This window comes from Nerophis ophidion, linkage group LG06 (assembly GCF_033978795.1).
Source record: "Nerophis ophidion isolate RoL-2023_Sa linkage group LG06, RoL_Noph_v1.0, whole genome shotgun sequence".
NCBI classification, from domain to species: Eukaryota; Metazoa; Chordata; class Actinopteri; order Syngnathiformes; family Syngnathidae; genus Nerophis; species Nerophis ophidion.
Genome location: NC_084616.1, coordinates 8,174,553 through 8,197,379, shown reverse-complemented (window position 1 = coordinate 8,197,379; position 22,827 = coordinate 8,174,553). Strand labels below are relative to the sequence as shown.

The 22,827-nt window shown below is 40.6% G+C and overlaps 1 protein-coding gene across 2 annotated transcripts; it reads left to right on the top strand.

Moving 5' to 3' along the window:
* Positions 1–480: 480 nt before the first annotated feature.
* snx21 (sorting nexin family member 21) lies at positions 481–21,000 on the top strand. 2 transcript variants are annotated; one of them, XM_061902592.1, is made up of 6 exons: positions 481–791; positions 7,000–7,301; positions 7,364–7,538; positions 7,606–7,747; positions 7,809–7,974; positions 16,845–21,000. In XM_061902592.1, exons 2-6 carry the CDS (start codon positions 7,013–7,015, stop codon positions 17,357–17,359), a joined length of 1,287 nt encoding a protein of 428 aa, XP_061758576.1. In that variant the 5' UTR covers positions 481–791; positions 7,000–7,012; the 3' UTR covers positions 17,360–21,000. The 2 variants fall into 2 exon arrangements, with proteins under 2 accessions (XP_061758576.1, XP_061758577.1); XM_061902593.1 differs by having other exon boundaries at positions 483–791; positions 7,364–7,545.
* The last annotated feature ends 1,827 nt before the right edge of the window (positions 21,001–22,827 follow it).

Genomic DNA, 22,827 nt, shown 5'->3' with positions numbered 1-22,827 from the left:
TTGAAATGTTTATTTTAGGTAATGCATAGCGTGAGTTTAGAATTCACTCTATAAATATGGTTTATTTAAGACGAAATGTGAAATAGTTTAATTTTTGTGTTGACTTGGGAGATGAAAAACAAACACTACTGATTCTACTGCACTACAGCACCATCTAGTGGCCATGTTATGTAAACGCTGAATTGGATGAGGGAATGTCAAAAATGTGTAATAATTAAATAAAAAAAAGCAGCACAAAAAGATGTTTTAAATATTTTTTAGGTAAGGCTTAGCGTGAGTTTGGAATTTATATTCAAGACGAAACGTGAAATAATTAGTCAAACGTGGTACTTGGGAGATGATTCTACTGCACTACACACCATCTAGTGGCCATGTCGGGTAAACGCTTAAGCGGATGTGGGGTAAATCACGTGACGTCAGCGTGAGCGTTGGTTGGTCAATTTTGGGGAGTCTGCATTTGTCAAGAATAAATAACAACAAAAAACTGTTCTTGGTTATTTATCACCCTCAGAGATACTCACCTAACCATTTAGCAGAAGATAATATTTATATAGTACTTTTGAAAAAAAAAATACGTGTCATTCTCAAACCGTGTGCGTGAACCCGCGAGGTGCGTTCACGTGTCAAGCGAGAGGAGCGTATTTCGGAAGACTTTCCGGATTCGGGATTCGGGATTTGGGATCGGGACGTCCAGGCTCGGAAACAAGTTCGGTACTAGAAGGTCCAAAAACGTGAAAATAGCGAGCAAATATGGACAAGAAGTGGCGGGCGGACTGAGCCTTTACCCCGGGGTGAGTGACTCTTCGCCCGGAGAAGCCGACACTTAAGCTGCTAACTTGTCAACAAACTTGTTAGCTTCTGTTGCTAACTGTTGCTAACGCAGCCTTGGCGCGGCTGAGCTCCAAAGTTTGACGTGAGTGAGGGACAAATGTTTTGTTGGGGGTGATAACCAAGTACTTTGTTCACTTTACATGTCCGAATATTTCACATTATGTCGTCAAATGTTTCTGTCACTGAGCTAGTTAGCATCATAGACGTGTTATAGGTCGACGCAGCATTGACTGCTGTGACGCGAGAAATTGGGCCGCCATCTTGAAGTGGTGATGAGGAGCAGCCTAAACTGACAGTTGTCAGGGAGAAAACAAAGATGCTAAACTGACAGTTGACAGGGAGAAAACAAAGATGCTAAACTGACAGTTGTCAGGGAGAAAAGAAAGATGCTAAAATGACAGTTGTCAGGGAGAAAACAAAGATGCTAAACTGACAGTTGTCAGGGAGAAAACAAAGATGCTAAACTGACAGTTGTCAGGGAGAAAACAAAGATGCTAAACCTACAGTTGTCAGGGAGAAAAGAAAGATGCTAAACTGACAGTTGTCAGGGAGAAAACAAAGATGCTAAACTGACAGTTGACAGGGAGAAAACAAAGATGCTAAACTGACAGTTGTCAGGGAGAAAAGAAAGATGCTAAAATGACAGTTGTCAGGGAGAAAACAAAGATGCTAAACTGACAGTTGTCAGGGAGAAAACAAAGATGCTAAACTGACAGTTGTCAGGGAGAAAACAAAGATGCTAAACCTACAGTTGTCAGGGAGAAAAGAAAGATGCTAAACTGACAGTTGTCAGGGAGAAAAGAAAGATGCTAAACTGACAGTTGTCAGGGAGAAAACAAAGAAGCTAAAATGACAGTTGTCAGGGAAAAAAAAGATGCTAAACCTACAGTTGTCAGGGAGAAAACAAAGATGCTAAACTGACAGTTGTCAGGGAGAAAACAAAGATGCTAAACTGACAGTTGTCAGGGAGAAAAGAAAGATGCTAAACTGACAGTTGTCAGGGAGAAAACAAAGATGCTAAACCTACAGTTGTCAAGGAGAAAAGAAAGATGCTAAACTGACAGTTGTCAGGGAGAAAAGAAAGATGCTAAACTGACAGTTGTCAGGGAGAAAAGAAAGATGCTAAACTGACAGTTGTCAGGGAGAAAACAAAGATGCTAAAATGACAGTTGTCAGGGAGAAAACAAAGATGATAAACTAACAGTTGTCAGGGAGAAAAAAAAGATGCTAAAATGACAGTTGTCAGGGAGAAAAGAAAGATGCTAAACCTACAGTTGTCAGGGAGAAAAGAAAGATGCTAAACTGACAGTTGTCAGGGAGAAAACAAAGATGCTAAACTGACAGTTGTCAGGGAGAAAAGAAATATGCTAAACTAATAGTTGTCAGGGAGAAAACAAAGATGCTAAAATGACAGTTGTCAGGGAGAAAACAAAGATGCTAAACTAACAGTTGTCAGGGAGAAAACAAAGATGCTAAACCTACAGTTGTCAGGGAGAAAAGAAAGATGCTAAACTGACAATTGTCAGGGAGAAAACAAAGATGCTAAACTGACAGTTGACAGGGAGAAAACAAAGATGCTAAACTGACAGTTGTCAGGGAGAAAAGAAAGATGCTAAAATGACAGTTGTCAGGGAGAAAACAAAGATGCTAAACTGACAGTTGTCAGGGAGAAAACAAAGATGCTAAACTGACAGTTGTCAGGGAGAAAACAAAGATGCTAAACCTACAGTTGTCAGGGAGAAAAGAAAGATGCTAAACTGACAGTTGTCAGGGAGAAAAGAAAGATGCTAAACTGACAGTTGTCAGGGAGAAAACAAAGATGCTAAACTGACAGTTGTCAGGGAGAAAACAAAGATGCTAAACTGACAGTTGTCAGGGAGAAAACAAAGATGCTAAACTGACAGTTGTCAGGGAGAAAAGAAATATGCTAAACTGACAGTTGTCAGGTAGAAAACAAAGATGCTAAACTGACAGTTGTCAGGGAGAAAACAAAGATGCTAAAATGACAGTTGTCAGGGAGAAAACAAAGATGCTAAACCTACAGTTGTCAGGGAGAAAAGAAAGATGCTAAACTGACAGTTGTCAGGGAGAAAAGAAAGATGCTAAACTGACAGTTGTCAGGGAGAAAACAAAGATTCTAAATTGACAGTTGTCAGGGAGAAAACAAAGATGCTAAACTGACGGTTGTCAGGGAGAAAAGAAAGATGCTAAACTGACAGTTGTCAGGGAGAAAAGAAAGATGCTAAACTGACAGTTGTCAGGGAGAAAACAAATATGCTAAAATGACAGTTGTCAGGGAGAAAAGAAAGATGCTAAACTGACAGTTGTCAGGGAGAAAAGAACGATGCTAAACTGAAAGTTGTCAGGGAGAAAAGAAAGATGCTAAAATGACAGTTGTCAGGGGGGAAAAAAGATGCTAAACCTACAATTGTCAGGGAGAAAAGAAAGATGCTAAACTGACAGTTGTCAGTGAGAAAACAAAGATGCTAAACTGACAGTTGTCAGGGAGAAAACAAAGATGCTAAACTGACAGCTGTCAGGGAGAAAAGAAAGATGCTAAACTGACAGTTGACAGGTAGAAAACAAAGATGCTAAACTGACAGTTGTCAGTGAGAAAACAAAGATGCTAAACTGACAGTTGTCAGGGAGAAAACAAAGATGCTAAACTGACAGTTGTCAGGGAGAAAACAAAGATGCTAAACTGACGGTTGTCAGGGAGAAAACAAAGATGCTAAAATGACAGTTGTCAGGGGAAAAAAATGCTAAACCTACAGTTGTCAGGGAGAAAAGAAATATGCTAAACTGACAGTTGTCAGGTAGAAAACAAAGATGCTAAACTGACAGTTGTCAGGGAGAAAACAAAGATGCTGAAATGACAGTTGTCAGGGAGAAAACAAAGATGCTAAACCTACAGTTGTCAGGGAGAAAAGAAAGATGCTAAACTGACAGTTGTCAGGGAGAAAACAAAGATGCTAAACTGACAGTTGTCAGGGAGAAAACAAAGATTCTAAATTGACGGTTGTCAGGGAGAAAAGAAAGATGCTAAACTGACAGTTGTCAGGGAGAAAAGAAAGATGCTAAACTGACAGTTGTCAGGGAGAAAAGAAAGATGCTAAACTGACAGTTGTCAGGGAGAAAACAAGGATGCTAAAATGACAGTTGTCAGGGAGAAAACAAACATGCTAAACTGACAGTTGTCAGGGAGAAAACAAAGATGCTAAAATGACAGTTGTCAGGGAGAAAAGAAATATGCTAAACTGACAGTTGTCAGGGAGAAAACAAAGATGCTAAACTGACAGTTGTCAGGGAGAAAAGAAATACGCTAAACTGACAGTTGTCAGGGAGAAAAAAATATGCTAAAATGACAGTTGTCAGGGAGAAAAGAAATATGCTAAACTGACAGTTGTCAGGGAGAAAACAAGGATGCCAAACCTACAGTTGTCAGGGAAAAAAGAAAGATGCTAAACTGACAGTTGTCAGGTAGAAAACAAAGATGCTAAACTGACAGTTGTCAGGGAGAAAACAAAGATGCTAAAATGACAGTTGTCAGGGAGAAAACAAAGATGCTAAACCTACAGTTGACAGGTAGAAAACAAGGATGCTGTTCAGCGTTTTCCTGCTCAAATGAGTGTGCATATTGTATGTAGTTCTCTGCAAACCTATAAAATGTTCTATTTTGTCTTCATTGTTTTGTCAGAATGCACCAGAATGCGTCATTTGTATGTAAAAATCACACCGGAATGTTCTGGGGGAGGATGACCCCCCTACAGGGGTTTAGCTTACAAACTTTCAGCCCCACCTAAAACAAAATTCACCAGCCGCCACTGATTATGATGCATTCTCATTTTAGGCAACATATAAGACAATACTCTCTTAACAGTATAGTTGTAAGCAGGAATAAGTCTTTAAGTAACAATTATCAAATACTAACATTGTTGGGTGAGACAGAATTTGCTTTTATTCTGAATCCAGTGAAACAGATTGGTTGTTTTCGCTGATGTAAAGACTTGCAAGTGTTTATATATATGTTTATTTTGAAGTATTTGGCAGACGCTTTTATCCAAAGTGACATACATAAAAAAAATATATAAAACAATGAGTGTAAACGTGATCATCTAAGGCATGGGTGTAATTTAATTTGGCCCTTGAGGCAATATCAATGTAGCATTAGAGCTGGCCCGTTGGTGTTATACAGCGTTGGTGCCGCTTAAACACCGCCTTCACCGCTAATACTCATACTTGCCAACCCTCCTAATTTTCCCGGTGGACTCCCGGAGTTCAGTGCCCCTCCCGAAAATCTCCCGGGGCAACCATTCCCCCAAATTTCGACCGATTTCCACCTGGACAACTATATTGGGGGCATGCATTTAAGGCACTGCGTTTAGCGTTCTCTACAACCTGTCGTCACGTCATGCAAGGCATACTTGGTCAACAGCCATACAGGTCACACTGAGGGTGGCCGTATAAACAACTTTAGCACTGTTACAAATATGCGCCACGCTGTGAACCCACACCAAACAAGAATGCCAAACCCATTTCGGGTGAACATCTGCACCGTAACACAACAGAACAAATACCCAGAACCCTTTGCAGCACTAACTATTCCGGGAAACTTCCAGGAAACTGAGCAATAATTAACGTTGTATTCATGCATTTTCTCTTGCTACTTCAAGGCTTGAATGTTTGGTTCATTCATTATTTTATTTTCTCATTTATTAATAGCCTGTGGAAATAATTAGATATGTACCTCAGAAGATTGCAAATAGAAAAAAAGGCATTACATTTTTATTCAAATTTTATTTGATATGCCATTGATATTTTTTTATTATTATCATTATTATTTGAAACTGGATTTTGCATGTCACTATAAATTTATATAAGCCGTGCTTGTTCAATATTTAATGCAACACTTGTTTGGGTCCCTATTAAAAGGTTAATTTGTTCCGTTTAAAATTTTGGCCCACTGTGTATTTGAGTTTGACACCCCTGATCTAAGGGAAGAATGTAATAGAAAATATCAATACAAAGTGTCAAGACAAAATAAACTCTCAACAGAGATACAGCTAGATACAGCTAATGTATAAATACATTGTTTATGTAGCATGTATATACAACCTAATCATGTTCAAATTAAAAATAGTCGAGCATTTTTTTCCCCCTTCTCTGGGATTATATTGCCAGTTTTGATCCGGCTCAATTATAGCATATAAGAATATTCTATCACTGTTAAGCAAACTATGAATAATAAAACATGTGTCCTTTATCATAACTACACGTATGACCAAAAAGCGTGTGAAAATGAGTGGTATTCAGTGAGGTAAGATGAATGAAATGTGCTGACAGTTCATTGCTCCTGACAAATAAATTGCACTGAGTGGAGCGGATCACCACTCCAAGATGGCGGCCCCGCGTCTCGTCAGCGGCAGTGGGCAGTAGCGCTCCATGCTGCGTACCCTTCATGGACGCACGGGAAACGCATGTTTCCCCTCATTTTGCCGGACGTTGAATCCAAGCAGTGTCCCACTGTGATGTAATGCTACATGTATTAAATGGGAGCTCTTTTTTTAAATGTATTTATTCTTTTTAAATCGTGACCCACAAATCATAATAAGCACAAGAATCATGCCAGCGTGATAAGATCGGCAATTTATTTTTTCTTTATTTTCACATATCTAGGCCAAAAGACTGGAGTGTGTATTTTTATATTACATTTTAGCAAACAACTGTGTCCAATAAAAGGGAGCAGAGGAGCATGTTCGGCAGCGCGCACACACAGAGTACTTACAAGCAGACACCGTGTGTAGACAGAAAAGGGAGAATGGATGCATTTTGGTGTAGAAAAGTAAAGATAAAGGTGAAGTTATAACACTGAAACACCCTCAGGAAGAGCTGCTTTAAGACATGGCTAGCGGCTAACGTCCATCCGCAGTGTTTTAGCTACTTTTAAATCACTAGTCCTGGCCTCCAAGGCGACAAATAAAGTACGTTTCTAACGAGTAGCATTATCACTGGAGCATGAGGAATAGCTAAACATTACACACCGTAGGAGGATATTATAAGTCACGATGTAAACAAACACCGGACATCCACTGTAATGATACCAAGTACAAGAGTGTTCACAAACCTCATGGAAGTTGGCTAACTTTTCCCCCTCTGCATGCCCTCAAGGCCTGGCGGTGCCATGGCGTCCCGGTTGCTGGACCGCTTGAAGCGCTCGCTCTTCAAAGGCGATCAGGGGGCGGGGCCCGAGCAGGAAGCTGCAGGCGGGGCGGCGGAGCGGGGGTGGAGCGAGGACCGCTGGGAGGCGGAGCTCGAGGAGGAGGACGAGTGCGTGACGGAGCGACTCGGCGGCACGCTGTCCTTCGACGGCCGTGGCGAGGCGGAGGATGAGGCGGAGGGGGAGGGGTCGGGGCTGGAGAGCGACTCGGACTTCCTGGGAGAATCCATAGAGGAGGGGCCTAGCAGTACAGGTGAGAGGGCGCCACCTGTAACGGCGTACATATTTCTTTGATTGAGCTCATCGTTATTTTAGACGCCAGTCCTCTCGGCCCCTCCCCCTCCGGCCTGCTGACTCGGCAGCTGCAGGAGAGCTGGCGGAGCCTGCGTGGGCCGGGAGGAGGAAGCCCCGCCCACAAGGTGCAGCGCCAGGCGGACAGTTTGTCGTTCGAGGTGACGGACGCCAGCGTGGTGCAGGACGGCTCCTCCAAGTACGTGGTGAGTCTGGAGGCGGGGGGAACGTCACGGGGCTTTTTCACTGCTGCGCTCTCCCGCCAGCTCTACACCGTCCACGTCGTCCAGTCCGGCGCCAGCGACAGGACCCCGGCCGTCATCACCCGCCGCTATTCCGACTTCCGCCGGCTGCACGCCACCCTGCGCCGCCGCCACGGGGACCAGATGGAGCGCGTGGTCTTTCCGCGTAAGCCGGCGTCTTTTGTCGCGTGGGCGGCGTCGTGGTCACCCCCTGTTTGCCCCCGCAGGTAAGAAGATGCGCAAGAACTTCACGGCCGAGACCATCGCCAAGCGCAGCCGCGCCTTCGAGCAGTACCTGTCTCACCTGTGCTCCCTCTCTGGCCTCGGGGGGGCGCCGTGCGTGCGGCAGTTCTTCTACCTGGCCGACCTGCAGACTGGACAGCTGCTCATCAGGTGACACCTTCTGAAACAAGCAGGAAGTTAGTTTGATGACATAGGAAAGGATTAATAATATGATGTCCACTCGAAGGCCCATCTGGAAAGTAGGAATCCAGAGCGCTAAGGTTAAGATGTCAGGTTCAAACACCAAACTATCTATTACACAAGACAAGAAACAAGGACTCAGGCAGAGACAGAGTTCAATTTTGCTCATGAGGAGAGACGTAGTGGGCTGTGCACTCAGTTACAGTTGCACCCTACGCTCTGAGGTACAGCCCACGTGCTCCTCTATTTATTCGGGAGGTCCCTAGTTAAAATCACTGAGGCTGCTTCTGAATGGAGTAGCCCCAGTTAGACACAATACATGATTAATCAGAATGGAAATGTGCTGACACTCGTGTTATCGCCCTGTCTCGATGTCGGTACTGGATGTCCATCCTTGGCTGTCAGCAGGCAGGGTCTGGAAACAAACTGCTGACACGAGACAACTCGCAAAACAAGATTTCAAGTTGTGCCTTTGCACGGATAGAAAAGTACAGCTTCAGCACGATTGATAATAACTATAGCGACGGCTTTTAAGCCTAAGAGTTCTGTGACAACTTATATATAATTATTCTAACAGACGCCTTCTTCTACAAGCAGGAAGTTAGTTTGATGACGTAGGGAAAGTAATGATACGATGTCCACTTGAAGGCCCGTCTGGAAAGTAGGAATCTAGAGCGCTACGGTTAAGATGTCAGGTTCAAACACCAAACTATCTATTATACAAGACAAGACGCAGATTTCAATTTTGCTCATGAGGGGAGAGGTATTGGGCTGCACACTCAATGACAGTTCCACCCTACGCTCTGAGGTGCAGCCCACGTGCTCCTCTATTTATTTGGGAGTTCCCTAGTCAACATCACTGAGGATGTAAGAGTGTTAGCTTCTACAGACAAAGTTTTTGTGAAAAATACCTTCAACTGTCATTTTAGCCAAAGTCAGCCTGCTGAACTTTGTCGACATTATTTCAAGTACCTTTTGAAGCAGCGTCAATTTGCAATGGCGTAAAGAAGGGACAATAACAATTTACGATGGCGTAAAGAAGGCACAATAACTATTTATGATGGCGTAAAGAAGGCACAATGACAATTTGCGATGGTGTAAAGAAGGCACAATAACAATTTGCGATGGCGTAAAGAAGGCACAATAAAAATTTGTGATGGCGTAGAGAAGGCACAATAACAATTTATGATGGCATAAAGAAGGCACAATGACAATTTACGATGGCGTAAAGAAGGCACAATGACAATTTACGATGGCGTAAAGAAGGCACAATGACAATTTACGATGGCGTAAAGAAGGCACAATAACAATTTACGATGGCGTAAAGAAGGCACAATAACAATTTACAATGGCGTAAAGAAGGCACAATAACAATTTGCGATGGCGTGAAGAAGGCCCAATAACAATTAACGATGGCGTAAAGAAGGCACAATGACAATTTGCGATGGCGTAAAGAAGGCACAATGACAATTTATGATGGCGTAAAGAAGGCACAATGACAATTTACGATGGCGTAAAGAAGGCACAATGACAATTTACGATGGCGTAAAGAAGGCACAATGACAATTTATGATGGCGTAAAGAAGGCACAATGACAATTTACGATGGCGTAAAGAAGGCACAATGACAATTTACGATGGCGTAAAGAAGGCACAATGACAATTTACGATGGCGTAAAGAAGGCACAATAACAATTTACGATGGCGTAAAGAAGGCACAATAACAATTTACAATGGCGTAAAGAAGGCACAATAACAATTTGCGATGGCGTGAAGAAGGCCCAATAACAATTAACGATGGCGTAAAGAAGGCACAATGACAATTTGCGATGGCGTAAAGAAGGCACAATGACAATTTATGATGGCGTAAAGAAGGCACAATGACAATTTACGATGGCGTAAAGAAGGCACAATGACAATTTACGATGGCGTAAAGAAGGCACAATGACAATTTACGATGGCGTGAAGAAGGCACAATGACAATTTACGATGGCGTAAAGAAGGCACAATAACAAATTACGATGGCGTAAAGAAGGTACAATAACAATTTACGATGGCGCAAAGAAGGCACAATAACAATTTACGATGGCGTAAAGAAAGCACAATAACAATTTACGATGGCGTAAAGAAGGCACAATAACAATTTACGATGGCGTAAAGAAGGCACAATAAAAATTTACGATGGCGTAAAGAAGGCACAATAACAATTTACGATGGCGTAAAGAAGGCACAATAACAATTTATGATGGCGTAAAGAAGGCACAATAAAAATTTACGATGGCGTAAAGAAGGCACAATAACAATTTACGATGGCGTAGAGGAGGCACAATAAAAATTTACGATGGCGTAAAGAAGGCACAATAACCATTTGCGATGGCGTGAAGAAGGCCCAATAACAATTTGCGATGGCGTAAAGAAGGCACAATAACAATTTATGATGGCGTAAAGAAGGCACAATAACAATTTACGATGGCGTAAAGAAGGCCCAATAACAATTTACGATGGCGTAAAGAAGGCACAATGACAATTTGCGATGGCGTAAAGAAGGCACAATAACAATTTATGATGGCGTAAAGAAGGCACAATAACAATTTGCGATGGCGTGAAGAAGGCACAATAACAATTTGCGATGGCGTAAAGAAGGCACAATAACAATTTACGATGGCGTAAAGAAGGCACAATAACAATTTACGATGGCGTAAAGAAGGCACAATAACAATTTGCGATGGCGTAGAGAAGGCACAATAACTATTTACGATGGCGTAAAGAAGGCACAATAACAATTTACGATGGCGTAAAGAAGGCACAATACCAATTTACGATGGCGTAGAGGAGGCACAATAACAATTTACGATGGCGTAAAGAAGGCACAATAACAATTTACGATGGCGTAAAGAAGGCCCAATAACAATTTACGATGGCGTAAAGAAGGCACAATAACAATTTACGATGGCGTAGAGGAGGCACAATAACAATTTACGATGGCGTAAAGAAGGCACAATAACAATTTACGATGGCGTAAAGAAGGCCCAATAACAATTTACGATGGCGTAAAGAAGGCACAATAACAATTTATGATGGCGTAAAGAAGGCACAATAACAATTTACGATGGCGTAAAGAAGGCACAATGACAATTTGCGATGGCGTAAAGAAGGCACAATAACAATTTATGATGGCGTAAAGAAGGCCCAATAACAATTAACGATGGCGTAAAGAAGGCACAATAACAATTTGCGATGGTGTAAAGAAGGCACAATAACAATTTACGATGGCGTAAAGAAGGCACAATAACAATTTACGATGGCGTAAAGAAGGCACAATAACAATTTACGATGGCGTAAAGAAGGCACAATAACAATTTGCGATGGTGTAAAGAAGGCACAATAACAATTTACGATGGCGTAAAGAAGGCACAATAACAATTTACGATGGCGTAAAGAAGGCACAATAACAATTTACGATGGCGTAAAGAAGGCACAATAACAATTTGCGATGGCGTAAAGAAGGCACAATAACAATTAACGATGGCGTAAAGAAGGGACAATAACAATTTACAATGGCGTAAAGAAGGCACAATAACAATTTGCGATGGCGTGAAGAAGACCCAATAACAAATTACGATGGCGTAAAGAAGGCACAATAAAAATTTGCGATGGCGTAAAGAAGGCACAATAACAATTTGCGATGGCGTAAAGAAGGCACAATAAAAATTTATGATGGCGTAAAGAAGGCACAATAACAATTTACGATGGTGTAGAGAAGGCACAATAACAATTTACGATGGCGTAGAGAAGGCACAATAACAATTTACGATGGCGTAAAGAAGGCACAATGACAATTTACGATGGCGTAAAGAAGGCACAATGACAATTTGCGATGGCGTAAAGAAGGCACAATAACAATTTACGATGGCGTAAAGAAGGCACAATAACAATTTGCGATGGCGTAAAGAAGGCACAATAACAATTAAAAATGGTGTAAAGAAGGCACAATAACAATTTATGATAGCGTAAAGAAGGCACAATAACAATTTACGATGGCGTAAAGAAGGCACAATAACAATTTGCGATGGCGTAAAGAAGGCACAATAACAATTTATGATGGCGTAAAGAAGGCACAATAACAATTTACGATGGCGTAAAGAAGGCACAATAACAATTTACGATGGCGTAAAGAAGGCACAATAATAATTTGCGATGGCGTAAAGAAGGCACAATGACAATTTGCGATGGTGTAAAGAAGGCACAGTGACAATTTATGATGGCGTAAAGAAGGCACAATAACAATTTGCGATGGCGTGAAGAAGGCCCAATAACAATTAACGATGGCGTAAAGAAGGCACAATAACAATTTGCGATGGCGTAAAGAAGGCACAATAACAATTTGCGATGGCGTGAAGAAGGCCCAATAACAATTTACGATGGCGTAAAGAAGGCACAATACCAATTTACGATGGCGTAAAGAAGGCACAATAACAATTTACGATGGCGTAAAGAAGGCACAATAACAATTTACGATGGCGTAAAGAAGGCACAATAACAATTTACGATGGCGTAAAGAAGGCACAATAACAATTTACGATGGCGTAAAGAAGGCACAATAACAATTTATGATGGCGTAAAGAAGGCACAATAACAATTTACGATGGCGTAAAGAAGGCACAATAACAATTTACGATGGCGTAAAGAAGGCACAATAATAATTTGCGATGGCGTAAAGAAGGCACAATAACAATTTACGATGGCGTAAAGAAGGCACAATAACAATTTACGATGGCGTAAAGAAGGCACAATGACAATTTGCGATGGCGTAAAGAAGGCACAATGACAATTTGCGATGGCGTAAAGAAGGCACAATAACAATTAACGATGGCGTAAAGAAGGGACAATAACAATTTACGATGGCGCAAAGAAGGCCCAATAACAAATTACGATGGCATAAAGAAGGCACAATAACAATTTACGATGGCGTAAAGAAGGCCCAATAACAAATTACAATGGCGTAAAGAAGGCACAATAACAATTTACAATGGCGTAAAGAAGGCACAATAACAATTTGCGATGGCGTAAAGAAGGCACAATAACAATTAACGATGGCGTAAAGAAGGGACAATAACAATTTACAATGGCGTAAAGAAGGCACAATAACAATTTGCGATGGCGTGAAGAAGACCCAATAACAAATTACGATGGCGTAAAGAAGGCACAATAAAAATTTGCGATGGCGTAAAGAAGGCACAATAACAATTTGCGATGGCGTAAAGAAGGCACAATAAAAATTTATGATGGCGTAAAGAAGGCACAATAACAATTTACGATGGTGTAGAGAAGGCACAATAACAATTTACGATGGCGTAGAGAAGGCACAATAACAATTTACGATGGCGTAAAGAAGGCACAATGACAATTTACGATGGCGTAAAGAAGGCACAATGACAATTTGCGATGGCGTAAAGAAGGCACAATAACAATTTGCGATGGCGTAAAGAAGGCACAATAACAATTTACGATGGCGTAAAGAAGGCACAATAACAATTTACGATGGCGTAAAGAAGGCACAATAACAATTTGCGATGGCGTAAAGAAGGCACAATAACAATTTACGATGGCGCAAAGAAGGCACAATAACAATTTGCGATGGCGTAAAGAAGGCACAATAACAATTTACGATGGCGTAAAGAAGGCACAATAACAATTTGCGATGGCGTAAAGAAGGCACAATAACAATTTGCGATGGCGTAAAGAAGGCACAATGACAATTTGCGATGGCGTAAAGAAGGCACAATAACAATTTGCGATGGCGTAAAGAAGGCACAATAACAATTTACGATGGCGCAAAGAAGGCCCAATAACAATTTGCGATGGCGTAAAGAAGGCACAATAACAATTTACGATGGCGTAAAGAAGGCACAATAACAATTTACGATGGCGTAAAGAAGGCACAATAACAATTTGCGATGGCGTAAAGAAGGCACAATAACAATTTACGATGGCGCAAAGAAGGCACAATAACAATTTGCGATGGCGTAAAGAAGGCACAATAACAATTTACGATGGCGTAAAGAAGGCACAATAACAATTTGCGATGGCGTAAAGAAGGCACAATAACAATTTGCAATGGCGTAAAGAAGGCACAATAACAATTTGCGATGGCGTAAAGAAGGCACAATAACAATTTGCGATGACGTAAAGGCACAATAACAATTTGCGATGGCATAAAGAAGGCCCAATAAATTACGATGGCGTAAAGAAGGCACAATAACAATTTACGATGGCGTAGAGAAGGCACAATAACAATTTGCGATGGCGTAAAGAAGGCACAATAACAATTTGCGATGGCGTAAAGAAGGCACAATAACAATTTACGATAGCGTAAAGAAGGCACAATAACAATTTATGATGGCGTAAAGAAGGCACAATAACAATTTACGATGGCGTAAAGAAGGCACAAGGACAAACTCAGAATGAATCAAAAGATATTCGACACATTGAGTCTACTAGAGTGCTAAAAGATTGAATCAATAATCAATATATCATTGTGCAGCTTTTTCAACATCACAACAACCTTTTCTTTTTGAGGAATTTAAATTTTGTGTATTGTTTGTTTTCATTGCTGCTATTTTAATTGTTATTTTGTAAATACATAAACAAGGTTAATTGTTTGTTTTTTAGGAATTTGCCTTTGTTTTCTTTTTAATGCACAAAATTATAATATTGATTTACATTTTTGTAACTTCTGAATGAGCAGCACAGTTACAGTATTAGGGTTGGCCCTGAAAACACTTTATAATGGGACTGTCTGTGAATTGAAATTGTAACTCTGTATTGCACTAGGGTTGTCCCCATACCAATAGTTTGGTACCGGTACCAAAATGTATTTCCGTACTTTTCTAAATAAAGGGGACCACAAAAAACATCATTATTGTCTTTATTTTAACCCCAAAAAATGTATGGTACATGAAACATATGTTTATTATTGTCATTTAGTCCTAATTCATGGGTGGATCTACACCTGACATCCACTGTAATGATACCAAGTACAGTAGCCGATATTACATCAATATTTTTTATCCTCACATAATCTTTTTTTTCTCTTTTTTAAAATTCATTTTATGTTTATGAAGTCAGTAAATATGTCCCTGGACACATGAGGACTTTGAATATGACCAATGTATGATCCTGTAACTACTTGGTATCGGATCCATACCTAAATGTGTGGTATCATCCAAAACTAATGTCAAGTATCAAAGAAGAGAAGAATAAGTGATTATTACATTTTAACAGAAGTGTTTATAGAACATGTTAAAACAGAAAATAGCACGACACCTACCCTTTACATCAGTATTTTTTAACCATATTATTACTGGTGTAAATAAATGATAAATGGGTTGTACTTGTATAGCGCTTTTCTACCTTCAAAGTACTCAAAGGGCTTTGACACTACTTCCACATTTACCCATTCACACACACATTCACACACTGATGGAGGGAGCTGCCATGCAAGGCGCTAACCAGCACCCATCAGGAGCAAGGGTGAAGTGTCTTGCTCAGGACACAACGGGCGTGACGAGGTTGGTACTAGGTGGGAATTGAACCATGGACCCTCGGGTTGCGCACGGCCACTCTTCCACTGCGCCATGCCGTCCCTACTAGGTGTTATATTTTATTGTGTGATACTGTAACTACTTGGTATCGGATCCATACCTAAATGTGTGGTATCATCCAAAACTAATGTAAAGTATCAAAGAAGTGAAGAATAAGTGATTATTACATTTTAACAGAAGTGTTTATAGAACATGCTAAAACAGAAAATAGCACGACACCTACCCTTTACATCAGTATTTTTAACCATATTATTACTGGTGTATTAGGTGTTATATTTTATTGTGTGATACTGTAACTACTTGGTATCGGATCCATACCTAAATGTGTGGTATCATCCAGAACTAATGTCAAGTATCAAAGAAGAGAAGAATAAGTGATTATTACATTTTAACAGAAGTGTAGATAGAACATGTTAAAACAGAAAATAGCATGACACCTACCCTTTACATCAGTATTTTTAACCATATTATTACTGGTGTATTAGGTATTATATTTTATTGTGTGATACTGTAACTACTAGGTATCGGATCCATACCTAAATGTGTGGTATCATCCCAAACTAATGTCAAGTATCAGAGAAGAGAAGAATAAGTGATTATTACATTTCAACAGAAGTGTAGATAGAACATGTTAAAACAGAAAATAGGCAGATATTAACAGTAAATGAACAAATTGATTCATAATTTTTTTTTACAGTTTGTCTTTTATAATGCAGACAACATAATAGGTGTATAAATGACACAATATGGAGGAGTCTTTGTTTGTTTACTTACTACTTAAAAACAAGTTGTCTAGTATGTTCAACATTTTATTTAAGGACAAAATGACAATAATAAACATATGTTTCATGTACTCTAACATGTGTTGTTCAAACAAAGACAATAATGACATTTTTGTGGTCCCCTATGTTCAGAAAAGTATCAAAATACATTTTGGTACCGGTACCCGAGTACAATACAGAGTTACAATGTCATTCACAGACAGTCCCATCATAAAGTGTTTTCAGGGCAATGTATTCGTACAGACTACATGTATCTGTGGCGGACCACTTAAGTTCATGTACGGCGAGCACTGCTTCTAGGGGCGTGGCCATAAAGGCGTTCCAGCCTAGTGTGGTTTTTGGTGGAAACAGGAAGTAAATGAGGTCACTTCCTGGGGGCGTCAGTGATGCAATAACTCCTGCCAGATGTTCTGGAACTGGTGGAATCTTTCTGACTGGACATGTCTCGTGTCCAGGGTGGGGCGCTACCAGGACGCCCTGGGTCCGCTGCTCAACGCCAAGAGGCTTCAGGACAAACTGGGCGGGGTCATGCCCTGCGATCCTCCCCCGGGCTCCTCCCACTGGTTGTTCACGCTGGTGGGACTGGCCTGTTGCTTCCAGGAAGTGGACCAGCAGGAGGAGGCCCGGGACCACGTGGACCGCGCCCTCCGGCTCCTGGCCCCCGCCGGCCAGAAGCCAGGTCCGGACAGGCCACACCCACTCCTGCTGCCGCTCTTGCGGGCCGCCGTGCGCCTGTCCTGGCAGACGGGGAGGGACAAACGGCGGTGGGAGGAGCTTCTGCAGGCGCTGGAGGAGCAGTGGGCGGGGCTTGGCGATCAGCCAAGCATCAAGGAGTTTCTGGTCAATTGTGGCCTGCAGGAGGACCAGGAGGAGGTCTAGTCGCACGTGCACGCCCCTCACGCACGTGCACGCCCCTAAACAACAAACAGTAGGGCCTTCCTTTTATTACACTTTTTATTATGATTGCTAGATGTCATATCTCCATCATTTTGAAGAAAAACGGGATATTTTCTATTGGATATTAAACGGATTGTAAATAGATATTATTATCATAGTTCTTAGAAAATATGTTATGTATTTTCATAGAAGATACGCTTTATGTTGAGTGAATTACGTGTGTGTGTGTGTGTGTGTGTGTGTGTGTGTGTGTGTGTGTGTGTGTGTGTGTGTGTGTGTGTGTGTGTGTGTGTGTGTGTGTGTGTGTGTGTGTGTGTGTGTGTGTGTGTGTGTGTGTGTGTGTGTTGTATTTCTACCCATCTTGAGACATCAACAAGGAAAAGTAAGCGAAATGTTGGTCCTAATAGGGAAAACCATTGCATTTAATAGAGCCAAATACTAAAATCTGTGAACATTGCTCCAAAGTCAGGATTTATTTTGTTGTTGATTTAATGTGCATACAAAAGTAACATTGACAGGTGCAAAGGCAGCAATATATAATACGAAAAGATAAAGAAGGACTTCCCTATTCCACCCCGAAAAAACCAGCCAGCTGAACAGCTGATCTTACAACTTTAGATTGCTGACGTAAGACAAACCATATGTTAGCATAGGATGAACAAATACACTACGCTATTAAGACTATAGTGGCCATTAACTGTTAGCTTCTACAGCTGGTTTGCCCAAAGTGCGGCACAGGGGCCATCTGTGGTCCCTGACTCCTTTGTCATCGGCCTTAAGCATGTTACAAAAAACAAAAAAATAGAGATCTCATTTGCACCCCCTGGTGGTGACATCCATCAAAATGAGGGTGCTCCCAAAAAGAAAGGATGTTGCTTTTAAAATTGCTCCCCCTCTGGTCAACATATGAAATAACAAGTGTTTGTAAAAATGAAAAAGTTCTCCCCCTCTGGCCAACATATGAAATAACAAGTGTGTGTAACCATCATACCTACTCAGTGGCCTAGTGGTTAGAGTGTCCGCCCTGAGATCGGTAGGTCGTGAGTTCAAATCCCGGCCGAGTCATACCAAAGACTATAAAAATGGTACCCATTACCTCCCTGTTTGGCACTCAGCATTAAGGTTTGGAATTGGGGGTTAAATCACCATAAGTGATTCCCGGGCGCGGCTCCGCTGCTGCCCACTGCTCCCCTCACCTCCCAGGGGGTGATCGAGGGTGATGGGTCAAATGCAGAGAATCATTTCCCCACATCTAGTATGTGTGTGACAATCATTGGTACTTTTAACTTTACTTTAACTTTAACTTACATGAAATAACAAGTGTGTGTACAAATTTAAAAAATATTAAAATTTAAAAGTGTTCCCTCTCTGGTCAACATATGAAATAACAAGTGTTTGTAAACATTTAAAGTACTCCCACTCTGGCCAACATATGAAATAATAATTGTGTTTAAAAATGTGAAGTGCTCCTTCTCTGGCCAACATATGAAATAACAAGTGTGTGTAAAAATAAATAAAAAAATTAAAATTTAAAAGTGCCCCTTCTCTGGTCAACATATAAAATAACATGTGTGTGTAATAATTTAAAGTGCTCCCCCTCTGGCCAACATATGAAATAATAAGTGTGTGTAAAAATGTGAAGTGCTCCCCCTCTGGCCAACATATGAAATAAACAGTGTGTGTACATATTATTAAAATGTAAAAGTGCCCCCCTCTGGTCAACATATGAAGTGAAGTGAAGTGAAGTATATTTATATAGCGCTTTTCTCTAGTGACTCAAAGCGCTTTACATAGTGAAATGAAATAACAAGTGTTTGTAAAAATTTAAAGTACTCCCCCTCTGGTCAACATATGAAATAACAAGTGTGTGTAAAAATTTAAAAAAATATTACAATTTAAAAGTGCCCCTTCTCTGGTCAACATATAAAATAACAAGTATGTGTAAACATTTAAAGTGCTCCCCCTCTGGCCAACATATGAAATAAGTGTGTGTAAAAATGTGAAGTGCTCCTTCTCTGGCTAACATATGAAATAAACAGTGTGTGTACAAATTATTAAAATTTAAAAGTGCTCCCCTCTGGTCAACATATGAAGTGAAGTGAAGTGAAGTATATTTATATAGCGCTTTTCTCTAGTGACTCAAAGCGCTTTACATAGTGAAATGAAATAACAAGTGTTTGTAAACATTTTAAGTACTCCCCCTCTGGTCAACATATGAAATAACAAGTGTGTGTAAAAATTAAAAAAAATATTACAATTTAAACGTGCCCCTTCTCTGGTCAACATATAAAATAACAAGTATGTGTAAACATTTAAAGTGCTCCCCCTCTGGCCAACATATGAAATAATAAGTGTGTGTAAAAATGTGAAGTTTCCTTCTCTGGCTAACATATGAAATAAACAGTGTGTGTACAAATTATTAAAATTTAAAAGTGCTCCCCTCTGGTCAACATATGAAGTGAAGTGAAGTGAAGTATATTTATATAGCGCTTTTCTCTAGTGACTCAAAGCGCTTTACATAGTGAAATGAAATAACAAGTGTTTGTAAACATTTTAAGTACTCCCCCTCTGGTCCACATATGAAATAACAAGTGTGTGTGTAAGAATTAAAAAAATATTAAAATTTAAAAGTGCCCCTTCTCTGGTCAACATATAAAATAACAAGTGTGTGTAAACATTTAAAGTGCTCCCCCTCTGGCCAACATATGAAATAATAAGTGTGTGTACAAATAATAAAAATTTAAAAGTGCTCCCCTCTGGTCAACATATGAAGTGAAGTATATTTATATAGCGCTTTTCTCTAGTGACTCAAAGCGCTTTACATAGTGAAATGAAATAAGTGTTTGTAAACATTTTAAGTACTCCCCCTCTGGTCAACATATGAAATAACAAGTGTGTGTAAAAATGTAAAGTGCTCCCCCTCTCGTCAACATATGAAATAACAAGTGAGTGTAAGAAATGGAAATGCGCCTCCTTTGGCCAGAATTAATACCAAGAAATAAAATAAATATGTATATAGAGACATACTGTAATAACTTGAAGTGAATAATGATCATTAAAAACCAATTACAAAAAAAAATAACTAACAGCTTACCTTTTTATATTTGCATAGTATGTATGCATAAATTATTAATGTTGCAAATACACATCTTTATATATCTAGAAAGGGTGGTCCTAACAAGGTAGGCTTTTTTTCCCCGGATGTCTCAAGGAGGTAAGAAATACAAGAAGGTGTGTGTGTGTGTGTGTGTGTGTGTGTGTGTGTGTGTGTGTGTGTGTGTGTGTGTGTGTGTGTGTGTGTGTGTGTGTGTGTGTGTGTGTGTGTGTGTGTGTGTGTGTGTGTGTGTGTGTGTGATGCTGGTTGAAACTTGCTTGTAAGGTGACAAGAGTGGATGCGGTTGCCATGGAGACCAGCATGAGGGATGGAAATAGACTCTGGATTCAAGGGAACATGTGACCGTGATGACGTCATCGCGTCGCTTTTATAAAATGTGACTTTAGTTGAACGCCAGTCTAAGTCGACTTTGTTGCGTTGTAAAGGGAGCACAGGTGGAAAATGTGTTTATTTGGACAGTTCTCTCTGGCGCCACATTGTGGTCACTTGGGTGGGAACAGCTGCTGGAGCACAGGTGTCAAACTCAAGTCCCGGGGGTCAGTCAGTCCTGGGCCGGAAGTAAAATACCCCAATAAAGCACTTCATCTTTTCTTACTAAACGTAGTCGCTCTTTTTCTATTTTTGACAGAAAAGTTGCATGAATTGTCTTTTCAAGGTGAGAACAATTTGAACATGCAAACACATATTGTAGAAACACGGGGCTGTTGGATAAAACAATAATAGTCAAATTGTAAACAAAACAAAAAAATAGCAAAAATTTGTCATGCAATGGGAAAAAGTGTAAACATTGACTACAAATCAGGTGTGACCAAACATCATCTTCTAAGGGTCACATACTGAAAAGTCAAAATATGCGAGGGCCGTTTTGGTATAGACGATCACAGCCCCTCCCTCATGAATGTTGGTGCGTGCGCACCAGCAGCAAACGGTACGGGAAAAAAAGAAAAAAAATGTCTCCCTCACTGTGTCTGCACATGGCGGCTATCATTGAAATGGTTTTCAGCGCAGCGCTTCTTTGAAGGCTGATAAAATCAAAACCGTAGCGGTAATTAAAACTCTTTCATCAACTTTTAATCAGAAGGGTTCAATCTCTCCCCTATGGTAGTTTGAAGCCGACACGACAAACGCGCTGAAAGGAGATAATGTTTGAAAAAAGTTGACTGGTTTTTACAAATCTTTTGAAGGGGGGATTGCAAACTTCCTGTTGATTTTCGCTGGGGGTTGTCAATATATGAAATCTAGGTCTAAGTGAGACCTACATAGAGGTATTTGGTTTATGTCGCTGCGACATTCCTACTGGAAGTTACAGGCAGTTTTGTCTGTTTTCTTCCTAGAGGGCGCTAGAGCGCAATTTTTAGATAGACGATCACAGTCCCTCCCTCACGAATGTTGGTGCATACGCACCAGCAGCAAACAGTACGGGAAAAAAAAAAAAAAAATGTCTCCCTCACTGTGTCTGCACATGGCGGCCATCATTGAAATGGTTTTCAGCGCAGCGCTTCTTTGAAGGCTGATAAAATCAAAACCGTAGCATTAATTAAAACTCTTTCATTAACTTTTAATCAGAGTGGTTCAATCTCTCCCCTATGGTAGTTTGAAGCCGACATGACAAACGCGCTCAAAGGAGATAATGTTTGAAAAAAGTTGACTGGTTTTTACAAATCTTTTGAAGGGGGAATTGCAAACTTCCTGTTGATTTTCGCTGGGGGTTGTCAATATATGAAATCTAGGTCTAAGTGAGACCTACATAGAGGTATTTGGTTTATGTTGCTGCGACATTCCTACTGGAAGTTACAGGCAGTTTTGTCTGTTTTCTTCCTAGTGGGCGCTAGAGCGCAATTTTTAGATAGACGATCACAGCCCCTCCCTCACGAATGTTGGTGCGTGCGCACCAGCAGCAAACGGTACGAAAAAAAAAGAAAAAAAAATGTCTCCCTCACTGTGTCTGCACATGGCGACCGTCATTAAAATGGTTTTCAGCGCAGCGGTTCTTTGAAGGCTGATAAAATCAAAACCGTAGCAGTAATTAAAACTCTTTCATCAACTTTTAATCAGAAGGGTTCAATCTCTCCCCTATGGTAGTTTGAAGCCGACACGACAAACGCGCTGAAAGGAGATAATGTTTGAAAAAAGTTGACTGGTTTTTACAAATCTTTTGAAGGGGGGATTGCAAACTTCCTGTTGATTTTCGCTGGGGGTTGTCAATATATGAAATCTAGGTCTAAGTGAGACCTACATAGAGGTATTTGGTTTATGTCGCTGCGACATTCCTACTGGAAGTTACAGGCAGTTTTGTCTGTTTTCTTCCTAGAGGGCGCTATAGCGCAATTTTTAGATAGACGATCACAGCCCCTCCCTCACAAATGTTGGTTCGTGCGCACCAGCAGCAAACGGTACGGGGAAAAAAAAAAAAAAAAAGAAATGTC

Bases quoted from the DNA above. Each gene is read 5' to 3' on its own strand.
- snx21 (XM_061902592.1), top strand. From the start codon at position 7,013: ATGGCGTCCCGGTTGCTGGACCGCTTGAAGCGCTCGCTCTTCAAAGGC. The intron at 7,302-7,363 runs GTGAGAGGGCGC...TCGTTATTTTAG, and splicing joins GGAGGGGCCTAGCAGTACAG to ACGCCAGTCCTCTCGGCCCC. The intron at 7,975-16,844 runs GTGACACCTTCT...TCTCGTGTCCAG, and splicing joins ACTGGACAGCTGCTCATCAG to GGTGGGGCGCTACCAGGACG.